The following is a 15,958-nucleotide window of genomic DNA, read 5'->3' as shown; positions in this document are numbered from 1 at the left end:
CTCCTTGCATGCCAAAATCACCAGATAAGTGCCAGCTTCTTCTAGCTAGCCTTAGGCAGCGTGTTCTTTTGGTGGCACCAGCTTTCAGCGACGGGCTCCTTCCTTCTATAGAACACTTTGACAGCAGGCCAGTATGGTATAGTGGTTACATTATTGAACTGGGATTGCAGAGATGCAGTTTCAAATCCCGGCTCGGCCATGGGGTGACCATGCATCACACATACACTTAGCTTTACCTACTTTACAGGGTTGTTGTGACGACACAGTGCAAGGAGGGAGAACCACAAACACCGCTCAGAGATCATTGAAGCAAGAGCGGGATAAAAACATGACAGGAGGAAAGCTGATAGCGGCTTTTAGGAAATCAGCAAAGACTATTCAGCTTTAATGAGTCTATTACCCTTTTTATGATTTAAAAAAAATGGAACTCATTATGGCTGCTATGGTTTTTTCAGTATGGTTAAGTGCTGTTCCTTGCCTGCGTACAGAGCATTTTATGGATGTAATGTTTCACTGACTTGGTTTTCCAAGTTACCTACCAAGCTTTTAGAAGCTGGTGGGGTATATTTTTCTTTTTAACAAAATTAAACACACCGCTCTGAATACTGATGTGAGCCATCACTGAAATCCCATCCTCACCCCACAAAAAAACTCATAGGTAGCACCTTTGTCAACCCCCCCCCCAGCCTTTGTATTTATTTAAACCAGGGGTCCCCAACCTTTTTGAGCCTGTGGGCGCATTTGGTATTCTGACATGGCATGGTGGCCACAGCCACAATGGCTGCCGCAGCTTAACTTAAAAACATAAAAATGTAAGAAAAGCCATGCTGGATCAGACCAAGGCCCATCAAGTCCAGCAGTCTGTTCACACAGCAGCCAACCAGGTGCCTCGAGGAAGCCCACAAACAAGACGACTGTAGCAGCATTACCCTGCCTGTGTTCCAAAGCATCTAATATAATGGGCCTGCTCCTCTGATCCTGGAGAGAACAGGTATGCATCATGACTAGTATCCATTTTGACTAGTACCCATGAATAGCTCTCTCCTCCGTGAACATATCCCCTCCCCTCCTCAAGCCTACCAAGTTGGCAGCCATCAACGCATCCTGGGGAAGGAAGTTCCACAATTTAACTATGTGTTGTGTGTGAAGAAATACTTCCTTTTATCTGTTTTGAATCTCTCACCCTCCAGCTTCAGATGATCCCGTATTCTAGTATTATGAGAGACGAACAAAAGCTTCTCCCTGTCCGCTCTCTCCATACCATGCATAATTTTATAGACCTCTATCATGTCTTCCCTTAAGCATCCTCTTTCCAAGCTAAACAGCCCTAAGCACTTCAACTGCTCCTCATAGGGCAGTTGCTCCAGCCCCCGATCATTTTGATTGCTCTTTATCTGCACCTTCTCAAGCTCTGCAATATCTTTTTTTAGGTTTGGGGACCAGAACTGTACACTGTACTTCAGTAACACTGTGTAGATCTTCGTGCTGGGTAGGAGTGGGGAAACAAATCCAGTTCACCAGATTAGCCTCTGTTGCTCATGTGGAGGAGTGGGGAATCAAACCCGGCTCTCCAAATCAGACTCCACCGCTCCAAACCACTGCTCTTAACCACTACACCACGCTGGCTCCTGTCCTCTCGGCCACTTTACTGCTCGGCGTAGGGTTGCCAGGTCCCTCTTCACCACCGGCAGGAGGTTTTGGGGGTGGAGCCTGACGAGGGTGGGGTTTGGGGAGGGACTTCAATGCTGTAGAGTCCAATGGCCAAAGCAGCCATTTTCTCCAGGGGAACCGATCTCTCTCGGCTGGAGATCAATTGCAATAGCAGGAGATCTCCAGCTAGTACCTGGAGGGTGGCAAGCCTAGCTTCTGTTATGGGACCAGTTTAAGAAGGATTCCAAGCGACTCTTCTCACACCCACACCGGACAGCAGAAGATGCACATGACTTTAACATATTCAATGAATATCGGAAACACTGCCTTGAAATTCTTCCTTTTAAACAGTAATGCCCAACTACGAAACTGCTAGAGGTTTTACTGGATCAGCTCCCTGTCAATTCAGCTGCCAGCCATGAAGGACGTGCATCAGCTCCATTCAAGGTTATTTGTAAGAACCGAGGCAACAATCTTTAATAGCTTTAACAAGTCAGCTAGGCGGAAGAATGGGATACAGTCCTCTGAATTTTTTTTTTTAATTATGGTGATTAATGTTGTTTGTAATTATTTGAACAGTATCCTATTGTTCTAAACCAGGCAAATATCAGAGAACTAACTTTAACTCCTGGAGCGATGCTCAAATATTCTTGTCCTGTACATCAGAAAGGAGAGCCAGCAGGGTGTAGTGCTTAACAGCGTCGGACTGTAATCTGAAGAACCAGGTTTGATTCCCCACTCCTCCACATGAAGCCTGCTGGGGGACCCTTGGGCCAGTCACAGTTCTCTCTGAACTTCCTCAGCCCATGCAGAAGCAAACAATGGCAAACCATCTCCAAGTGGGTTGGTTTCCCCAGTCCTACACATGAAGCCAGCTGGGTGACCTTGGGCTAGTCACAGCTCTCTCAGAGCTCTCTCAGCTCCACCTACCTCACAGCGTGTCTATTGTGGGGAGTGGAAGAGAAGGTGATTGTAAGCCGGTTTGATTCTTCCTTAAGTGGTAGAGAAAGTCGGAACATGAAAACCAACTCTTCTTCTTCTCTGATTCTATTAATCCAGAGAAGAACTGAAAATACACTCTGCACCCAGAGAAAATGAGATTTCGGTCTCCTTTTATCAAATACCAAACCAGCGCATGTAACCATAAGGGTTAAGCATCCTAATTACAGAGAAGATAATTTTAAATAAGAATAGGCTATTTTTATGTTCCTCAACAACATGCTGTTCATTACATTGTGTACTCCAGCAAGAAAAGAATTAACATTGTAAGACTCATTCACATTCACAGCGTATTTATTTCTAAAATGTATGCCTCTACACTCATAAGACCTCAAAAGGTCTCAACAGGTTCTCAGAACAGCTAATGGCCTTTAAAATCATAAAACTACAACAAAAACACCAAATAAAAATGACTAATTGGTTAAAACCAAAGCGCCTCTAAAACCTCCTGTATAGGGTTGCCAACCTCCAGGTACTAGCTGGAGATCCCCTGCTATTACAACTGATCTCCAGCTGATAGAGGTCAGTTCCCCTGGAGAAAATGGCCGCTTTGGCCATTGGACTCTATGGCATTGAAGTCCCTCCTCCGCCCTCCTCAGGCTCCACCCCAAAAACCTCCTGCCGATGGCAAAGAGCGACCTGGCAACCCAGGTTCAATGGCACAGCATGGGTCTTGCATGTAGAATGTCCCAGGTTCAATCCTAGGCATCTCCAGTTAAAAGGATCTGGTAGGAGTTAATATAAAAGATCCTCTACTGGATACCCTAGAGAGCCACTATCAGAGTAGACAGTAATGACCTCGACAGACCACTAGTCTGACTCAGTAGAAGGCCGTTTCATGTATTCTTGGGGCGGAGCCTGAGGAGGGGAGGGTTTGGGGAGGGGAGGGACTTAAATTCCATAGAGTCCAATTTCCAAAGCGGCCATTTTCTCCAGGGGAACTGACCTCTATCGGCTGGAGATCAGTGGTAATAGCAGGAGATCTCCAGCTAGTACTTGGAGGTTACAATACAAAATAGGCACCTCCGTGCCAATACCAATGGTTAGAAAATCTGCAACGGAGTCTCCAATACAAAAGTAGCAAAAAATTCTTATTGGTGCTTACACATATGACATCAACAGTACAAGAGTGAAAGATACGTATAAGAACAATCAAAGTTATATACAGTATGTACAATCTAAGTAAGGTGCAGTCTCAGTGCACCAATTGCCATATTCTTTCAGGTAAATGTTGTATTTTCTTCAAAAAGTCCAATAGTAGGTACTATCCCAAAAGCACACTTTTTGGGAAAAGGTGGGGGACGGCCGTTTCAAATCTTTTCTTCAGCCCCAAACAGTAAACATATCCAAATCGTACCCAATAGTAAAATCTTCCACTCTGTTCTCAGTTCCCCGAGGGATACTCTAAAGTGAAGCCAAGAATATAACTTTGATTGTTCTTATATGTATCTTTCACTCTTGTACTGTTGATGTCACATGTGTAAGCACCAATAAGAATTTTTTGCTACTTTTGTATTGGAGACTCCGTTGCAGATTTTCTAACCATTAGTACTTGGAGGTTGGCAACCCTATCCTGTCCCCACCTTCCACCCCTTTCTGTTATTGGCAGGTCAAGACTCGGCAATGAAGGCACAGGGTAGCGCACCCTACAAACCGAGATACGCAGTTAAAAGTCTCGTCTCAACACAATAAAGCCGCAAGATTCATTTTAGGCGAAGCCTGAAATGAAAATTCAGTTTCAAAACCAAATCGTTCCTGAAAACCCCCTAGAGGCCTTTCACAACCTATATAAACAAACATGGATTCTACTCTGAATATATTCACACACTTTTTCTCTGTTGTTGTCAAGAACAACCTTCCGTCTTAAAAGAGGCTCCAGTGTTCTTCGCTGGCCTGCTTTATCCTTTCCCGGACTTTTCACAAGATTTACCCAACACGCTTATTCCTTTCATAATACTGCCTGTCCTCTCATATATCATTGCTGGTTTTAAGTACCAAGAAATAAGAAGTCGTCGCATTTTGAAGAAGCGGAGACATGAAAGGGCCTTCAATTCCCACAATACAAGAGATCTGACTTCACAAGCCACAAAGCAAGATTTCAGTTCAAGCAAATAGTACAATCTGTAGCAGGGTAATTCGCTGGCCACAACTTTTCCTTTCCGCTGGCTTGGAAAGACTGGGGAACTAAGCCCGGAATGAGTTTTAATTGAGTGACATCTAAGGCAGAAATCTGGGTTGTGTTGTTGTTTTTTAAAGATGCATACTTAGAAGGGTCAACCCCCCATAACGGTGATTCCCGTTTCACAGTGAGAGATAAGGCCCTAATGAGGAACAACCCAGCAGCCAGACAGTTCGACGGTAAAACTGCAGTGAGCCCCCAAAAACATTCAGTGCAGACCGAACCACAGTCTATTGATAGAAGACACAAGAAAGCATGTTCCGGGTGGAAATTATATCTGACCATTTCCTTTTAGGCAGTGTCAAGTGACATACGGTGAACAACGTAATTACATAAAACTGAGCGTCGAAAAAAAAGAGAAAGAAAATAAAAAAGAAAGAAGGAAAAAGCACACTTTCTTCATTAGCCCCATAGTTGATGGGCCTACTAAATATTGCGCCAGTGTTTATCCCAGAAACGACTCTCCTCCCTCTCTTTTTTCACAAAACAGATAATTGCATCCAGTTTCTAATAAAGCAAGCTGCTCGACAATGTAATTAGCTTCGGAAAGTTCCGGCATAGTGGATACCCTGGAATGAAAACTTAGACCTTTGGGTTCATCTTTATTAATGGCACCGCTGACACCCCACAATCATTCCAGACCTGGGAAGCAACTGCGCCCTGGGGAGCAGGCACTCTCTAAAACACACAGTGATTAATTTTTAATAAACTATATAATTGCATTTAAATCAATGGACCGCAGCAACAGCCACAACAAGCAGGGCCGAACTAACCGCCTGTAACACGAGCTGCTAATATAAACTGTTCTATCTGTTTCTAGAGTTGGATTTCCATGTGCAGTTGAGTTGCCAGTTCCAGGCTGGGAAATTCCTGGAGATCTGGGGGTGCAGCCTGGGGAGGGCAGAATCTGGGAAGGGTGGGGCTCAGCATGGTATAATGCAAGGGTGTCGAACTCAATTGTTGCGAGGGCCGGATGTGACATAAATTTCACATGGTCGGGACTGTTAGGACTGCATAGTAGATTTGGCAAAAGTGCAAGAGTCTGAAGAAGTCGAGACAGAGTAAAAAAGCTGACCAATTCCGGAAGACACGTTTCCAAACTTAATCTACTTCATTTGCCTACAAGCGGACTGCTTGGAGAACACTGACAGGTACTTTAGAAAAGTGGAATGAGGACTTCTTTATGGGACTGACATTCCAGTCGGTTTCCTAGAATGGTTTCATGGACTTCTTGTTGTCAGTTTCATATACGTTTGTATATGTTTATGTATATTTTTGGTGTATATTTTTGAGTACATTTTGACACATTGCATGGGGTAATTATAGTAGTACTTTTGCTATAAGTTTTATCTAGTGAGAGTTTTTTGTTAAGTTTCGAGCTTTGGTGCTGCTTGTTTGATTATTCCTATCTATTTGACGCAGCACTGGTGGAGATTTGTTGCACAAACTCCAGGTACTAGCTGGAGATCTCCTGCTATTACAACTGATCTCCAGACTATAGAGATCAGTTCACATAGAGAAAATGGCGGCTTTGGAAAATTGACTTTATGGCATTGAAGTCCCTCCCCTCCCCAAACCCCGCCCTCCTCAGGCTCCGCCCCAAAAACCTCTCACCGGTAGTGAAGAGGGACCTGGCAACCCTACTACTGATGCAGTGCTGATGTCAGGCAAAGGCGAAAGGATGGCCTGCAATCTATGACTCTCCTGACACAGCAGATGCACAAAGAGCCAGGAGAGTGTCATGGTTGGAACGCTGGACACGCATCTGTGACCCACAGGCTCAAATCCCCACTCTGCCCTAACCCACACTCTCAGCCAAAGCTAACTCACAGGGTCGTCGTGGGCATAAAATGGAGGAGAGGAGAACGATCTGTGCTGCTTTAGGTCCCAGTTATGGAGAAAGGCAGGCTATAAATGAAGAGAATGAATCCAAGGCCCGTTCCAGCCGGCACAGTTGCAGATTTTTTCCAAAGACAAATGCTGCATTGGCAGCAAGCAGCAGAGGTAGGGTTGCCAGCTCTGGGTTGGGTATATTCCTGGAGATGTTGGGGGTGGAGCTTGAGAAGGGCGGGTTGGGGAGGGGAGGGACTTCATTGCCACAGAGTTCACCTTCCAGAGTGGCCATTTTCTCCAGGTGAACTGGTCTCTGTTGCCTGGAGATCAGCTGTAATGGCGAGAGATCTCCAGCTACCACCTGGAGGTTGGCAACCCTAAGCAGAGGTCATCTCGTCCTTTCTTCATAGCGCATGGAGAACCACAGACTAGGCCGTTCTTGCTATGCAGGGATGCTCTCCCATATAATGTAATACAAATCCTCGTGTCGCCACATCTATGTTAATAAGAGTTATGTGGCGAGACGATGGCCATTTGGCCACAAATTCTCCCCCCCCCATTTTTTTTAAAAAAATCTCAAAACTGATAGCTGACTTTCCACCTAGAACGCTGTCAACCTGAGGATTGTGTGGTTCCCTCCCACTCCTCTTCCCACCCCTCCCTCCTCTGCCATAAATCCCCCCCATCATCTTTAGCGTTATATCTGCACTGGTACTAACCATGGTGAATTGTAACTCGATTTGCAAACCCACTTCTGAAAGAGAAGGCATGCTATTTTTCAAAGTCCAGTTAAGACGGGAAAATGGGTAAGCAGTAACCATGGTTAGCACCAATGTTGATGTAATACAGTATTTACACAAATGCAAGTCTAGATTTTTCCTCAGGTATGTTATCAAAGAGCCCCGTGGCACAGAGTGGTAAGCTGCAGTACTGCAGTCAAAAGCTCTGCTCACGACCTGAGTTCGATCCCGAGGGAAGTTGGTTGCAGGTAGCCGGCTCAAGGTTGACTCAGCCTTACATCCTTCCGAGGTCAGTAAAATGAGTACCCAGCTTGCTGGGGTTAAAGGAAAGATGACTGGGGAAACCACCCCATAAACAAAGTCTGGATGTGACGTCACCCCATGGGTCAAGGATGACCCGGTACCTGCACAGGGGACCTTTACCTACGTTATCAAAAAAAGAAAAAAAGGGGTCTTCTAAAATTTGCATACAAGTTACAATTATGTCCAATAATAAAAACCTTTTTGTGTATTACATTGGGAGAGAGGGTGGTCTTACATTCGTGGTTGTTTTCCTTCTTAGTAAATACAGCTTTAAATCATGGTTAAAGGTGATAAGGGAGCGGAAGGAGAATTCACACAGAAGGAGCCAGACTTACGTCTACACTGTACCAAAGTCCTTTTTTTTCCAGATTAGATAGTCTCACTTGACTTTCACTTATACTTACTGAAGTTTGGCACTGAAAGTATACATTTAACCGTTGCTCGTAAGACCAACTCCTGCTTCTGCCAGATAAAAAATTGCTCCATATTTAAGATCACTAAAGATGAAACAAAGGGATTCTAAATCACTGCAAATTAACCTGGCTAGTTAAGATCTGTGCTCCCGACTTCTGAATGGAGACACACAAGGGCGCTTCACTTTACAATGAGAAGCACAGCGCGTTTTGTTCTTAATTGCACATAAATTGCCGTGATTATTGTATTGCTGGGGAGAGAAATGCATTAATCCCTTAACACCTCCGAACAAATGTGAACAAAGAGATTTATGCGTTACATCCAAAAATAATGCTGAACAAAGGAATTTAGGCATGCAGCGTAAGATGTTTAGCACTTAGAGTAATGGAAGGAAAATCAACGGGCCGGCCATAAATCTTTAGTCCTGGGGAAATCAAAATAATCTATGCACCTGCCAAATTCTTGGAAGACACACTCTGTTTGGAACGTGAATTCCTGCATTGGCATCTATGCCTTATACATTTGTAAAGCCACCTTAGCCTGGATCAGCCATAGGGTTGTCAACCTCCAGGTACTAGCTGGATATCTCCTGCTATTACAATTGATCTCTAGCTGATAGAGATCAGTTCCCCTGGAGAAAATGGCCGCTTTGGGTACCACTTGGGTACCACTTTGGGTACCAAGAAAGGTGTCAGTGGGTACCACATTAGGGAACCCTGATATCTTGCTTCAAGTTATGTCATTTGTTGGTCTAAGGTTTATTGTGGGTGTTTGGATTTTTCTCTTTTGGACCTGCGAGGCTAACAACAAGTTCTTTCAAGTAATGCAACAACCCTCTTTGCTACCCTTCCTATAGCAGAATGTTGAATCATGATATTTTCCCACCAATCTAGCACCACTGTGCTCAGGGATATAGGTATTCCAAGAAAATATAAATTGGGAACATTTTCCAATTCAAATGTAAATAACATTAGCAAAACAAGGCAAATACAACATAGACAAGCATTGGGGTTTGCCCACGCTCTGTATCCCACATTTAGCCAATCTACCACGACAAATGTCCACCACAACAGCTGTGACAACTATGGGTAAGAAGAGACTAGATTTAAATATGTGGGTTGGAAAATTTTCCACTCCACATCACTAACTGCACCAATGGCTGCCTGAAACAGAAGGTACATACAGAAAGTTAACTACGGCTCTCGAACACAGACCTCCAGAATTCAAAGATGACATTATCCGAGCAAAACAGAAAGCTTTTCTACCCCAAGTCATCTCAGCGTTTAACACAGGAGAGAAGATCTACAAAAACTTCAAACAAAGTTCTGATGGTGTTGAAAACAAGCATGAAGGAGAGATTCTGAGCAGGGAATGGGGGAAACTGCATCAGATAGTAAGATCAAAGGAAAATAGCTGGGTTACCATCACAATGGAGCACGGTGTGTGCAGGGAGAAGGGAGCTCCAGGCTGCCAACACACAGGCAGCTACCTGACACTTGAAAACAAGCTGATCGGAGGGGGAAAAAATCAAAATACCCACTTGTGCCTATTTAGTACAGGTGGAGTACCCCTTACCCGGACTGCTTGGGATCAGAAGTGGTCAGTATTTCGGATCTATCTGTACATTGGAATATTCCGTACATTCGGATCTTTCCATACATTGGAAGATGATAGCCATCTTCAAGTACTTGAAGGGCTGTCATATAGAGGATGGTGCAGAGTTGTTTTCTGTTGCCCCAGAAGGTCGTACCAGAACCAGTGGGTTGAAATTAAATCCAAAGAGTTTTCATCTAGACATTAGGAAGAATTTTCTAGCAGTTAGAGCGGTTCTTCAGTGGAACAGGCTTCCTTGGGAGGTGGTAAGCTCTCCTTCCCTGGAGGTTTTTAAGAAGAGGTTAGATGGCCATCTGTCAGCAATGCTGATTCTATGACCTTAAGCAGATGATGAGAAGGAGGGCATCTTGGCCATCTTCTGGGCATGGAGTAGGGGTCACTGGGGGTGTGGGGGGGAGGTAGTTGTTGTGAATCTCCTACATTGTGCAGGGGGTTGGACTAGATGACCCTGATGATCCCTTCCAACTCTATGATTCTATGATTTTAAAATACGCATGGCAAGAACATTACACATGAGGTGTACCATCTAGCCACTGCTTAAAAACCTCCAGGGAAGGAGAGCTTACCACTTCCCGGGGAAGCCTGTTCCACTGAGGAACCACTCTGTTAGAAAATTCTTCCAAAAGTCTAGACGGAAACTCTTTTGATTTAATTTCAACACATTGGTTTTGGTCCGACCTTCTGGGGCAACAGAAAACAACTCTGCACCATCCTCTATATGACAGCCCTTCAAGTACTTGACGATGATTATCATATCACCTCTCAGTCTTCTCCTCTTCAGGAGGAAGAAGACTGAGAGGTGATATGATAACCATCTCAAATTAAATACAACAAGAGCTTACAAGTAGCCATGCTGGGCCAAACTGACAATCCACGTGCTCCAGCATCCTGTTTCCAACAGTGGCCGATCAGATGTCACAGGGAAGCCCAAAAACAATGGCCCTCCCCTGATAACTGCTCTGCATTTGACCCTCACAAACATTCTTCCTGTGACCCTGGAGGTCATTCGGCTTTCATGGCTAACCACCAACAAAAGGCCAGCCCCCTACAAACCTGTGCATTCCCCTGTTAAATTATGTCCAGATCTTATCTTTTAGAGCAGGGGTCCCTGGCCTTTGTGAGCCTGTGGGCAGTGTTGGAATTCTGACACAGGGTGGTGGGCACAACCGCAAAATGGCCACCAGGGGAGATGGCGCCAACCACAAAACATCTTCAGCAGGAGGCGGAGCCACACACACAACTACAGAGGAAGCCCAATGCAGAAGGAAAAGATGGCAATCTAAAAAATACACTGGGAAAGAGGAGTGAGAAATAATAAAACCAACACTGTGATGGGGGCTGCTACTAAAACAATGTTGTTTTATCTGCCCAGCCAATCACATCTCCGGTGGCCATTCAGATGCCCGGCTGCACAAGTGCCCCATCTAACCCCATTTTCTTTCTAAAATCACTTGGCATCAGGGTGTTGGTGGGCACGATGTTGAGGACCCCTATGTTAGAGCATGCTCTTTATTTTCTCCTGCTGTCATTTTAGGGATGTATAGCTTACTGGAATGCCTATTTGTTATAAAGCTTCTTATCTCAGGCACCAATAAGAAACCAAAATTTGGAACTAAAACACAGCAGAGAACGAATCACACCACTGCACTCCGCCACGGCAGACGAGAGCCATCTATTTTTTCCAAATCAAAATTAATTAAAAAAAATTATAAAGCCAAAGCTTCAACATGCCTATCGCGTCAACTCACACTAAATCCGATTGCCTGGGAAAAGGAGAAGGGGAGGGGGGAGAATCTTGGAATTCCAAGGGAGGAAGGAGGACTCTTTCACAAGTTCTGACGGATGCTTTCACACCGTGGTGATTAATCTGTGCGGATTAATCTGTGCCGAAGCTGCCAGCTGATGATATGAGACTGGAGGGGGAGGAGGAGGAGGAGGAGGAAGAAAATTCATTTTTCGGCTTCCGAGTGCCGAAATAAAGCAAAATTGTCAAAGTGAATGCAAAAGCAAAACTATTTCATTCTCAAAGAACTGTTAGCCATCTCTAGGCACCCCGATAACTGCCGTACAAAATGAACAATTGTGTTACCTTTTCCCCACGGTGTTGACAGAGTTGGCCGCGTTCCGAGCCGTGAGCGATTTCCTTCTCGACAGCTTCTTGGTGCTGCCGCTGTCATCAGCACCGTCTTCCTCTTTCTTCGGCGTGCTGCCTCCTTTGCTGTTGAGGTCCCTTAACACGTTATAATTAATTTTACTCGAGATCTTCTTCTGTTCCAACATCTTTTCAATGGCTTCTCCCGCTGTGCTCGCCTGGATCAGCTCCCGTTTCTTTGCAGACTTCTTGGGCTTAATTTAAAAAAAAAATAGAAAGAGGAGAAGGGACAAGTTTAATTTCTGGGGACCATCGGAATAATTTCTTCGTGCAGCTGAAGAACAGGCTGCAGTTTAATTGTCGTTACCTGAACACGCGCTGGTTTGAAATAAGTTGCTAGGTAATAGAGTTAGAACATAAGAAATGCCATGCTGGATCAGACTGTCCATCATGCCCAGCAGTCTGTTCACACAGTGGCCAACCAGATGCCTCTAGGAAGCCCACAAACAAGACAACTGCAGCAGTACCATCCTGCCTGTGTTCCAAAGCACCTAATATAATAGGCATGCTACATAAGAAAAATAATAGGCATGCTACATAAGAAAAGCCATGCTGGATCAGGCCCATCAAGTCCAGCAGTCTGTCCACACAGTGGCCAACCAAGTGCCTCTAGGAAGCCCACAAGCAAGACGACTGCAGCAGCATTATCTTTCCTGTGTTCCACAGCACCTAGTATAACAGGCATGCTCCTCTGATCCTGGAGAGGATAGGTATGCATCATGACTATTATCCATTTCGACTAGTAGCCGTGAATAGCCCTCTTGTCCATGAAAATGTGCACTCCCCTCTTAAAGACTTCCAAGTTGGGAAGAAGCCTCGCTAGGGTCTCATGGCTTCAGGTGCCAACATTGCAAAGAATCCAAATGGTGGATATCTGAGCTCACTGTAGAGTCATGCACATTTCTTTTTTTTGCCAGTGAAGAACGTGACAAAAGCCATACTGGATCAGACCATCTAGTCCACCATTTGGTTCACACCGTGGCCAACCACATGTCTCTAGGAAAGCCACGAGCAGGATGGCTACAACAGCATCCTGCAGTCCGTACTCCCCAGCATACTGTTACTGGTACGGGAGGGAGTGGATACGCATCATGGATAGTAGCCACTGTAACTAGTAGGCATTGATAGCCCCCATTTTACATTAATCTGTCCATTTCTTTTAAAGCCTTCTAACTTGGCAGCCATCTCCATATCCTGTGACGGTTTAAATGGCTATAAAATAGCCCTCCTTTGGAGGGAGAGGGTGGAATTAAATAAAGATTGCACTTTGTCTACCATCTGATATACCTCATTTTTTAAAATGGCAGGGGGAGTGATTATTCTTTATCTGAATCACGGCTGCTTCCACCCATGACAGGGCCCTGGGCCTAGATTGAATTTTAACTGTTTTGGTCTACTCCATCTGCCCAGAATATTCTGAAGAGTGGGTTTTCAAGAGGATATTATATTTGTAATGGCTGTGTGGACAGGGGGTTGGACTAGATTACCCTGGTGGTCCCTTCCAACTCTGAGATTAAATAAACTGGATGGAATTTCAAAACTGTTCCCCTCCCCTGACCCTGGTCATTAGAGTTGCCAGGTCTGGGTTGGGAAATTCCTGGAAATTTTGGGGGTAGAGTCTGGGAAGGGTGGGGTTTGGGGAGGGGAGGGACTTCATTGGGATATAATGCCCTAAAGTCCACCTTCTCAAGTGGCCATTTTCTACAGGGGACCTGATCTCTTTCACTTGGAGATCAGCTGTAATCCCAGGAGCCCACAACCTGGAAGCTGGCAACCCTACTGCTCATGGTCCCCCATCTTGAATGCTCACATTTTACACCACTGCCCATCTCAAAAGGGCTGGATACATATGTCCATTTGACCACTCATTTTATCACAGGTTTGCAACAGATACGTGTCTGAAATCCCTCTTACCACTTGAGGAATGCTACAGACAACCAAAATATCTTAGAGTGAGTTAATGTGGTGGTTTCTGGGGCCACCTAAGTGGATTCAGGCCTTAATAAAACATGATTTGGTGAATGGGGACGTTCATACGTGAAGTCTTGAAAATAGGTTTACAGACCCCAATTTATTGACATATACCAGAGAATGCTGAAAATCACAGTTAGGTAAATGTCAACATTCACAGTTTATCCCTGTGCTTTCAAACATCAACAGAGTTTGCCTGGGATTATCAATATTTATTTATTTACTTCATTTGGTCACACACAAATATATGTATGCATGTGTGTGGATGTGTATGTGCCATCACATCACAACCAACTTATGACAACCCCAGCAAAGGGTTTTCAAGGCAAGTGAGAAGCAGAGGTGGTTTGCCGCTGCCTGCCTCTGCTCTCCAGGGTCTCAGGCGGAGGTCTTTCACATCATCTACTTGCCTGGTCCCTTTAACTGAAGATTCCGGGGATTGAACCTGGGACCTTCTGCATGTCAAGCAGATGCTCTACCACTGAGCCCCAGTCCCTTCCCATGTTTGTTACCCGCAGTTTTAATGTTTGTTTAAGAAAGATGTACCCTTAGTAGTTGTCTGCCGATAGTCACTGCTCCCATATTACGTGAATGGCACAAGCACAGTGATTACTTGTCAACAAACCTGTGCATAGAAGCTGACAGGTATGTCCTGCTTTTCCCACGAGAGGTTTGTCAAGGAACCTTCCTCACCACGATTCCCACTCAGGGCTCCAAAAGTGTCATTCAAATGGGTACTGACAGCGCATCCCTGACTTTTAAGGGCAAAAGCCCTTAGGTAGCCAGGAAAGGGCTGTGCCAGCATTGGGGCCCTCCACGCCAGCGTCCGGGCTACTTACACTGCCATAAGTGGCCCCAACGCCAATGGGGAGGCCCGGACACCCGTCTCCTGGCAGGGCCACCCCGGGACACTGACGGGGCCTTCCGCTGGCGTCACACCAGCGTAAAGCCCCACGCCACATTCCAGGGGTGTGTGTTCTGGTGTCCCAGGAGGCATTCCCGAGGCATTCTGGGGGGCAGGGCTGCCTGTAGGCAGTCTTCTGTCCCCTTTCGCCCCAGGAATGCCGGCAGGGAGAAGAGTGAGGCTGTGCCTGCTTTTTAGCAGGTGCAGCCTCGCTATTCTCTATGGGGCGTGGCGCCTCGTCCACGCCATCCCCTGCCGCCAAAGGCTCAGGAATGAGCTGTGAGTTCCCTAACTCATGATCTGCAATTGCATGTGTTTTTTTTAACAAGCGTATTTTGTCTCCCCCACCTCCATCCCCTGAGAACAAAACAAGACAATGCAACATTGTCTGATTATTGAAAGCATCCCTTTTAGACCATGTTCACACAGACTTGGCACTGTCTGAATAATTTTTACGACTCGGCAAAAAATTCCTGGATCAGAAACATATCTCGAACACCCACTGCCTTATTCTCACAACGTAAACCTTTCTGTTCCTTTCTTGGTGGTTTGAATGACTGCTTGAGGGTTAAAATTTGATCCTAGCATCACTCCTTAAGGTACCCCATTGTCCTGTGTTTGTGTCTCATGGAACCTGCCAGGAGGCATTCAAAAATAAATGCATAAATTAATTCTTTCCTGTTGATGCAGTTGTGAGTTGGGTGTTTGGTTTTTACAGAGATAACAGTGGGGCAAATTGTCGGATTCCTAACATTTTGGTCCAGTGCAGGCATAATGTTTAACTACAGTTAGAACTAAAAATAATTTGTTACTTTAACCCTAGTTAACAGCACAAACAAAAATAATGACTACAGGAGAATTAATCAACTTTGAGGTTGACGATGAGGAGATTGAAATTGTTGAAGACTTTCTATTCCTTGGCTCCATCATCAACCAAAACGGAGACTGCAGCCAAGAAATCAGAAGGAGATTGAGACTGGGAAGGGCAGCAATGAAGGAGCTACAAAAGATTCTTAAGTGTAAGGATGTGTCACTGGCAACCAAGATCAAGTTAATTCATGCCGTTGTATTCCCTACTACTATGTATGGGTGTGAAAGCTGGACATTGAAGAAAGCTGATAGGAAGAAAGTAGATTCCTTTGAAATGTGGTGTTGAAGGAGAGTGTTACGGATTCCCTGGACCACCCAAAAAACAAATC

General features: G+C 45.1%; 1 protein-coding gene across 1 annotated transcript in view; it reads right to left on the bottom strand.

The window, feature by feature from the left end:
* The window catches only part of BRF1 (BRF1 RNA polymerase III transcription initiation factor subunit), a 237,084-nt gene that overhangs the window by 42,741 nt on the left and 178,385 nt on the right, over nt 1-15,958 (bottom strand). The window contains exon 15 of the mRNA XM_056851232.1: nt 11,822-12,078. Within this exon, the coding sequence (XP_056707210.1) occupies nt 11,822-12,078 (257 nt within the window). The remainder of the gene's footprint in view (nt 1-11,821; nt 12,079-15,958) is intronic.

Source organism: Euleptes europaea, chromosome 6 (assembly GCF_029931775.1).
Source record: "Euleptes europaea isolate rEulEur1 chromosome 6, rEulEur1.hap1, whole genome shotgun sequence".
Taxonomy (NCBI): domain Eukaryota; kingdom Metazoa; phylum Chordata; class Lepidosauria; order Squamata; family Sphaerodactylidae; genus Euleptes; species Euleptes europaea.
This window is presented reverse-complemented; position numbering and strand designations above follow the sequence as displayed.